The 9,185-nt window shown below is 43.1% G+C and overlaps 1 protein-coding gene across 5 annotated transcripts in view; it reads right to left on the minus strand.

Annotated features, from left to right (window-relative positions):
• Nucleotides 1-8,815, minus strand: part of GOLM2 (golgi membrane protein 2) — a 121,285-nt gene extending 112,470 nt beyond the window's left edge. For all 5 annotated transcript variants that reach the window (XM_017545877.2, XM_017545900.2, XM_017545869.2 and 2 more), the window contains exon 1: nt 8,090-8,815. In XM_017545877.2, coding sequence (XP_017401366.1) covers nt 8,090-8,416 — 327 coding nt within the window. In that variant the 5' untranslated portion in view covers nt 8,417-8,815. The remainder of the gene's footprint in view (nt 1-8,089) is intronic.
• Between the last annotated feature and the right edge of the window lie 370 nt (nt 8,816-9,185).

A 9,185-nucleotide genomic window follows, 5' to 3' on the forward strand; every position in this document is an offset into this window, starting at 1 on the left:
AAAAAAAAAAAAAAAAAAAAAAAAAAAAAAAAAAAAAAAAAAAAAAAAAAAAAGATTGGTAGAGTAAATATACAGAAAAGAGACAAGAAGCCAAGAGTGAAACAGCAGGAAACAAAGGCATAGAAACAGGAATTAACATGATACAGAAAGGCAGGTGGGCAGGCAAAAGTAAGCAAAACAACCAGCCTGAAATAAAACACAATTTGGGTCAGGAGACAGTTGGAGACAAAGGTAGCTGGAGCCATTCTATGGAAGACCTTAAAAATGAGACAGCAGAATTCTAACCTGATAATACAGCCACTCTGAAAATAAGGTTTGAGGAAATTCAGGCTAGCTTCACAGGAGAACTGACTAAAAGAAATGGAGACCAAGGAAAGGGGACTGGTTAGGGATCTACTAAGTTCTCTATTCTGCAGTCAGAATGACATTTTTTAATTTGATCAAGTAACTCCTCAGTATGTTGAAGCACTCAATATGATATACTGAAGGAATCAAAGACAATACCCAAACTTTTAACTTCAGTCTTAAACAATGGTTGCATGGGCATCATTTATAGGGACCAAGAAGATATAAAAGGGGTATCATTTGAAGGAGTTTTCAGTTTTGATTGATTTATGAATAATTTGAGGCAGCAATTACAGTTAAAGTCCAGATTATGGCTGGTGAGGCAGAGGCAAAGGCAGGAATTATCATGTGCAGTATATTAAAACTGTAGAAGGATGATAACTCAAATTACAGAGGAACAGGCAAGTAAGGAGTCAGCTGAGACACCTATGGGAGGAGCCAACTAAGTCTAACTGGAAATGAATCAGGAAATTGAAAACAACAAAAAAGGTCAGATGTTCAGGAGCAAAAGGTAAGGCAGGTAGACTAGGGCTGGGACCAGATGTTGGGCAGGAACACAGACAGAGCCCCATCCTGGAAAACAGGCAGGACAGAAATAAGGAAATGGCTGTAGAATAATAACAGCTAACGCAACACTCAGGTAGTAGGCACTACTATTTTAAGAATTTTAATCAATTTACTCAAACCTCTCAAGAATAAGGGGGTTACTACTATATTCCAAAATATTTCCCCCAAAAAACATTTTTGTATAATACACTTCTCGCCCTCCTTTCTGACACATGATATTTTCCCCATTCAACTAAAGGCATATGCCTTTAGTTAAACAAATCAGTCAAAACTGATAACTCCTCCAAAAGACATCCCTTTCCTATCTTCTTGGTTCCTATAAATGATGCCATGCAACCATTATTTAAGACTGAGGTCAGACATCTGGGTTTTGTATTTGATTCCTTCAGTATAACATACTGAGTGCTTCAACATGCAGAGGAGTTACTTGATCAAATTTAAAAAAAACATCATTCTGACTGAAGAATAGAGAACTTAGTAGATTCCTAACTAGTCCCCTTTCCTTGGTCTCTACTTCTTTTAGTCAGTTCTTTTGTGAAGCCAGCCTGAATTTCTTCAAACCTTATTTTCAGAGTGGCTGTATTACTCACTCACTACATCAGGGAGAATCACTGTTGTTAAAGTGGAAAAAAGTCATTTACTAATCAGCTTCAAACCTCAAAACTGGCTTATGGGTGTGTGTGTTTATAACGAAATGACAATTTTGAGAACTTTTCTACATTCTAATAGCTCCTTTAATTTATCAAGAGCTTGACTTGGCCCACCTGGACCACACAGCTTTACTATAAGCTATAGGTTGCAAGAAACCAAGTTTAGGAGCCAAGCACAGTGGTGCACACCTGTAGTTTCAGCTACTCCGAAGGCTTAAACAGGAGGACCTTTGCTTGAGCCCAGGAATTCCTGGCTGTGGTGTGCTATGATCGCACCTATGAATAGCTACTGCATTCTAGCCTGGGCAATGTAGTAAGACCCCATGTCTTCAAAAGAAAGACAGAGAGAGACTAATAATCCAAGTTAAGAGAAATGCCCTGGCTGGGCACGGTGGCTCACACCTGTAATCCTAGCACTTTGGGAGGCCGAGGCAGGCGGATCACGAGGTCAAGAGATCGAGACCATCCTGGCCAACATGGTGAAACCCCGTCTCTACTAAAAATACAAAAAAATTAGCTGGGCGTGGTGGCACGTGCCTGTAGTTCCAGCTACTGGGGAGGCTGAGGTAGGAGAATTGCTTGAGCCCGGGAGGTGGAGGTTACAGTGAGCTGAGGTCGCGCCACTGCACCCCAGCCTGGCGCCTGGTGACAGAGTGCAACTCTGTCTCAAAAAGAAAGAGGAAATAAAAGGGTGTGTGTGTGTGTGTGTGTGCGTGTGTGAAAGAGGAAATAAAAGGGTGTGTGTGTGTGTGTGTGTGTGTGTGAAAGAGGAAATAAAAGGGTGTGTGTGTGTGTGTGTGTATGTGAAAGAGAAAATAAAAGCGTGTGTGTGTGTGTGTGTGTGTGTGTGTGTGTGTGTGTGTGTATGTCTGTGTCTGATGGATCTCCCTTGTTTTAGGATGAACTGTGTTTCCCCCAGATTCACATATTGAAATCCCAACCTCCAGGACCTCAGAATATAACCATATTTGGAGACAAGGTCTTTAGAGTGCTTAAGTTACAATGGGTCTAATCCAATATAACTTGTATCCTTATAAGAAGAGAAAAAGACCCCAGAGATATGTGCATAAGAGGGACTATCATGTCATAATAAAGCAGCAAGAAGGTTGCCATGTACAAGCCAAGAAGAGAAGCCTCAGAGTAAAACAACTCTGCCAGCACCTTGGTCTTAGACTTCCAACCTTCAGAAATGTGAGAAAATTAATTTCTGTTGCTTAAGACACCTAGTCTGTGGTATTTTGTTATGGCAGCCCTAGCAAACAAATATATTCCTCCAGGCTGAAACCCTTTAGAGGGAAGGTAAAAAATAAGAAAACTTTGAGGGAATCTCAGAATAGCAGGGCTTGTTTCTTACTTTTTTGTTTTAAGATGAAGTTTCACTCTTGTTACCCAGGCTGGAGTGCAATGGCGTGATCTCAGCTTACCACAACCTCTGCCTCCCGGGTTCAAGCAATTCTCCTGCCTTCGTCTCCCAAGTAGCTGGGATTAAAGGCATGTGCCACCACAAAAATACAGTTAATTTTGTATTTTTAGTAGAGATAATATTTCTCCATGTTGGTCAGGCTGGTCTCAAACTCCTGACCTCGTGATCTGCCCACCTTGATGTCCCAAAGTGTTGGGATTACAGGCATAAGTCATGGTGTCTGGCCTAATTTTCGTATTTTTAAGTAGAGATGCGGTTTCACCATGTTCGTCAGATTGGTCTTGAACTCCTGACCTCAAGTGATCCGCCTGCCTCAGCCTCCCAAAGTGTTGGGATTACAGGTGTGAGCCACTGTGCCCAGCCACAGACCTTGGTTTCTAATGCCATTCTCCAATAAAAGGAACCAGGGCTCCTTGGAGAAATGGCTGACTCTAGGACTGGAGTAGGAAATATGTAAGATGAGCCTAGAGCACCTTAAAGTACCAAAAAGTAAGAAGAGTATGTCACACTAAAACTGGGCATAGGGTATATGGAAATTCTTTGTATTTTCTGGCACTATAAAAGTAAAGAAGGGGCCGGGCATGGTGGCTCATGTCTGTAATCCCCGCACTTTGGGAGGCCGAGGTGGGTGGATCATGAAGTCAAGAGATTGAGAGCATCCTGGCCAACATGGTGAAACCCCATCACTACTAAAAATACAAAAATTAGCTGGGCATGCTGGCGTGCACCTGTAGTCCCAGCTACTCAGGAGGCTGAGGCAGAAGAATCGCCTCAACTGCAGAGGCAGAAGTTGCAGTGAGTCAAGGTCACACCACTGTACTCCACTCCGGGTGACAGAGTGAGACTCCATCTCAAAAAAATAAATAAATAAAGTAAAGAGGGGATAAAGGAGCTAACTGAAGGAGCTCTCCAATGGCCAGAGCTGGAACAATTTGAGCAACAAAAAAATAAACATATTGGATTATAAGCCGAGGTATAAAATAAATATCCACAAGTCCATAATAAGTAAATGATTAAGTTAATAAATAAGGGAGAAGAGACAAATCTCCTGTGCAGAAGAATTCCATATAGTTTATGTTGATACTCTGCCCTTAAGGAGGAAGAGCATAAGTACGCATCCATTAAATGAGGGTGAACATAATTATTTTCTTCCAAAGTGTACAGTATGGAAAGAAAAAAAAATTTTTAAGAGTACTTTTTAGTGGAGAAGGCTGACTAGCACTATCTCACACCAGGTAATCGAGGTTAATATCAATAGTGATAAATCATTTTGTAAAATGCACCCATGATATGATGTGTTGAAACTGGTAATTTACTTCTGTGGTCTTTCTCCCAAAACCCATAATCCCAGTCTAATCCTGAGAAGAGACTCAGACAATTCCCAATTGAGGGACATTCTACAAAACACCTAATCAGTAATCCTTAAAACTGTCAAGATCATCAAAAACAAGAAAAGATCTGAAAGACAAGGAAAGTCTGAAAAGAAGCTTAAGGAGACTTAAATGTCTAAATGTAACATAGTACCCTGGATGAGACCTTGCAATTAAAAAAGGACAGCAGGAGAAAACTAAAGAAATCTGAATAAAGCATGGACTTTCATAATAAGATATGAACACTGGTTCATTAATTGTGACAAACGCATCATACTTATGTAAGATGTTAATAATAGGGAAGACTGGGTATGGGGTACATAGAAACTCCCTGTACTATCTTTGCAATAATTTTCCAGATCTAAAACTGTTATGTGGCCAGGTATGGTGGCTCACACCTGGAATCCCAGCACTTTGTAAGCCCAAGGCAGGAGGATCACTTGGAGCCAAGAGTAGGGCTGGACAACATAGCAACACCCTATCTCTACAAAACTAAAAAAAGAAAAATTTTTTAAAAATATACAGAACCGACATTCAAGTAAGAGATGCAAACTTGTGAGCCAGCTGCAGAGAATATTAACCAAACACTTATTAGTAGTTAAGATACCCAGGGCAGGTCCGGCGTGGTGACTCGCACCTGTAATCCCAGCACTTTGGGAGGCCAAGGCAGGAGAATCACCTGAGGTCGGGAGTTCAAGGTCAGCCTGACTAACATGGAGAAACCCCATCTCTACTAAAAATACAAAATTAGCCTGGCATGGTGGCGCGTGCACTAATCCCAGCTACTCAGGAAACCCCATCTCTACTAAAAACACAAAATTAGCCAGGTGTGGTGGCGCATGCTCTAATCCCAGCTATTCAGGAGGTTGAGGCAGGAGAATTGCTTGAACCTGGGAGGCAGAGGTTGTGGTGAGTCGAGATCACACCATTGCACTCTAGGCTGTGCAACAATAGTGAAACTCCATCTAAAAAAAAAAAAAAAAGAAGATACCTACCGCAATATTTCCCAAACTATTATGCTTTGCTATATTATTCTGTACCATAACAGGTAGGCCATGAAAATAGTAACCTGTGATCAAATAAACTAAATGAGACTGAGTTAAACAAAATTGACTAGGCTTCTTTACTAATGGTTTTCTCAGAGCTTTTATATTCTAGCAGGCATCATAAATTCCAAGAGGAGGATACACTAACATTTCCCTCCAAAACAGGTTTTCTTTTTTTTCTCCTTACCACCTATGAAATATTATAAGAAGAGAATTCTGTTTAACACCACTTTGGGGAATACTGCTCTCAAGGGAGAGCAAAGGCTCAAGAATAAAGTCCCTTATTAGGTGGCTGGAAAGAAAAAATAAATCCAGCAACGAATATAGTGAAGAAGATAGGACTGAAGAGTCCAATATTACAGAAGCAAGAAAGGAAATAGTTTCTAAATAGCTAGAGACAATCAACAGGCCCAAACTACTGAGAGATCAAAGAGAGTAAGAATAAAAATGTTTTTTGGTTTTGACTAGGAAGTCTGCTATTTGTGACCTTTAAGAGAATAGTTTCAGAAAAGCGGAGGAAAGAAAGATGGCAGACATTTTAAGATTAGGATGGGTATGAAAAAACAAGTAGATGGAACATTTGTAGACTATCGATAATTTGACTTTAGCAATGAAAGTGAAAAAACAAATGGGTTGGTTGGGAGACAGCAATATATATAAGTCTTTTGTTCTTTACTTAGAACAGGGGACATCCACATCCTGTTGAAGGTAAAAAGTGAAACAAACTGAAAGAGACTGACAGTTCAGTAGAGCTGGGCAAGGTGGTGCACACCTGCAGTTCAGCTACTCAGAGGTTGAAGCAGGAAGATCACTTGAGCTCACAAGTTCAATGCTGTAGTGCATCATGCCTGTGAATAGCTACTGCACTCCAGCCTGGGCAACACAGTAAGACCCTGTCTCAAAAAACAAAACAAAACAAAAAAAAAACAGTCCAGTGGATGAAATAATGTAATCAACAGTTATTAATTACTAAAAGAGACCTTCCTTTGAGACCAGACAGAAGAATGTGAATTGTAATGCTTAACCATTCCAAGTAGGAAGACCTTGCTTTAATACTCCAAACTTTCAGGGATTTCTACCTACTCTGCCCAAGTTTTTCAGTCTTTAGAGCTCGGTATGCAGCACATACATAAATTTACTGATTCCCTGCCCCTGTCAGAGCATGTCTATGTTATGGTGAAGAGGAGGGGGTTATAGGGAAGCACTTAGCTGAGAGCCTTAATCTTCATGAAGTAAGAAAGCAAGGTAGAGGCTGTCAACAGGAAAGTTAGAAGCTCGTGGACAGTTTAATTTGTAATGATTCACCCTTAAGTGATTTTAATGCGTAAAGTAAAACTTGTAATTATAACCGGCATTTACACACAAAAATGTGAAGATTACCAAAGAAGGGTATAGAAAGAAAGGCATCTACTATCCTGCCCTGAAATATTCATAACTCTATTATACCTACAGTAGTTGCATAAGTCATAAACAATTACTATAGTTACCAATGAGATAATGAAAATAAAGACTATTTAGTAGTAAGTATGGTTACAGTTCAATTTTAAACTTTTTACTATTTAAAACTTTGTATAGTTTTCCATCTGCATAAAACACCAACCCTAATAGCTACTTGGCCATACAAAATTTCATTCTATTTTCTTTCAATGAAGACACTGACAGGGTATTCTATTGCTTAAAACTTATTTTTGGCCGGGTGTGGTGGCTCACGCCTGTAGTTCCAGCACTTTCGGAGGCCGAGGCGGGCGGATCAGGAGGTCAGGAGATCGACACCATCCTGGTAACACCGTGAAACCCCACCTCTACTAAAAATACAAAAAATTAGCCGGGCGTGGTGGCAGCTGCCAGGGAGGCTGAGGTCTGTGGTCCCAGCTACTAGGGAGGCTGAGGCAGGAGAATCGTTTGGACCCGGGAGGCAGAGGTCGTAGTGAGCTGAGATTGTGCCACTGCACTCCAGCCTGGGAGACACAGTGAGACTTTGTCTCAAAACAAACAAACAAACAAAAAACTCATTTTTAGACTCTAATCTTTTGGCTAATTTCATTAACAATTCAAATTGAGTAGATAATTATGGATCAACTATGTCCAAGACACAAGCGCGGCTCACATATAGCTCAAGGGTCCATCTATCATAACATTTTGATCACAAAAAAGCAGTAATAGCTGATTATTTAGTTATTCAATACATCGCCCTATAGAGATTTAAAAAGTCACACAGCTTTGAAAATATATGGTGACTACCATAGGTAGAGGAGTCAGAGGCGGCTTCGTTCTTTAAATAACTAAATTAACATTGATCAATGTGCACGGAATAAGAATGAGACAACAATGCCCACACCAAAGCTGGCAGTCTCCAGATTGGTGTGTCTTTGAAGGTAAGGCGGCCACATAGGCCAGACGATTACTACTGCCACCTCAGCAGCTGAGCTTAGAGAATAGGCGGCATCCGCACACAGGCCACTCTAGAGAATCAGAATTTAAAGTCAGTTTTGTCTGGCAGGAACCGGAGAACGTGGCACTGATAAACCAGGAAAAGTCTGACAGAGACAGAGTTGTTGGGGGTGAAAGGAGCCTTCAGGACTGCAGTACTGTAAGGGATAGGGCAACCGCTACCGGATTAACACCCTGCCCCAGACCCCGTAGAGAAAAGAAACTATGGGGGTTGAAATAGAACGGGGTCGTCCTTACCTTGTCATCCTCGCATCTCTTCCCCAGGCCCTCTCTGGCCTGCAGCCGGCTGCTGAGGCGGCCGTAGTCGGCCTCCTTCTGGTCGATCTGTTTCTTGTGCGTGTCCACCAACAGCAAGAGGTCAGAATTGCGCTTCTCCAGCCGCCCTCGGGCCACTTCGGTGCGCTGGACCTGGCCCTGCAGCTCGGCCACCTCTTCCTGAAGCAGGACTTGGCGGGAGGAGATGCTCCAGTAGTTGAAGGCAAGGACGACGATTACCACCAGCAGCACCACCAGCACCAGAGAGGGGAGGCGGCCAGCCCGCCGGTTGGCCCCGAAACCCACCATGGGGCCAAATCGGGGTGTACCCTAGGGGGCTCGCCGCAGACACCTGCAGGCAGAAGCTCAGGCCTCTGCTGGAGATGCCCGGGGGACACGGCCCCAGGGCCGGCAGAGGGTGGAGGCGGGCTTATCGGTCCGCAGAGAGCCGGAGAAGGGGGCGGGGCCGCAAGCCGCAGGCCCCTCCCCGCCCCCCTCCTCAAAACGCGTTCCGGAGGCTTTGAACCCGACCCTGCACCTGCCCAAGGGAACCGGGAGAACCCAGCTGCCCGCGCCCCCAACGCAGCACCTCACGGTTGGGAGGCGGGGAAAAAAGCCGGAAGGGGGCGGATTTACTCTGGCCCCACCCACTGGCTGGGGCCGAGTAGCCTAGAGGGCCATCTCCAAGTTTCCGCCGAGGCACCCCATCTTCTCGCGAGAACGTTGCTTCCTCTCGTCTCCTTGCAGTCCTTTCTCGCGAGAGTTTTCTCTGTCGCAAAGGGTGTTGTTAAATTTGGCGGTCTCTGATGTCTCTGGTTTCTGGGTCCGAATCCTTTCTGTTATTACCTACTGGATTCCCTTGATTCAAGATCTAGGGAGTTCCTGTCCTACACTGGCCCTCGCGAAAATATTTGTCTTTGAGGACTTTGGGGCTCCGACCGCGGAATAGAAAAAATAGTAGGTGAGCTACAGCCAGAAAGGGGCGAGTAGAAAAGCTTTGTACTTGCTTCTGTAGAAGGGGAATTTCTCTTTTGTGCTAATAATGTGGAAAAAAAAGACAAAACAAAAAGACCGTAAA

This window comes from Cebus imitator, unplaced genomic scaffold (genome assembly GCF_001604975.1).
Source record: "Cebus imitator isolate Cc_AM_T3 unplaced genomic scaffold, Cebus_imitator-1.0 Scaffold9, whole genome shotgun sequence".
Classification (NCBI taxonomy): Eukaryota; Metazoa; Chordata; class Mammalia; order Primates; family Cebidae; genus Cebus; species Cebus imitator.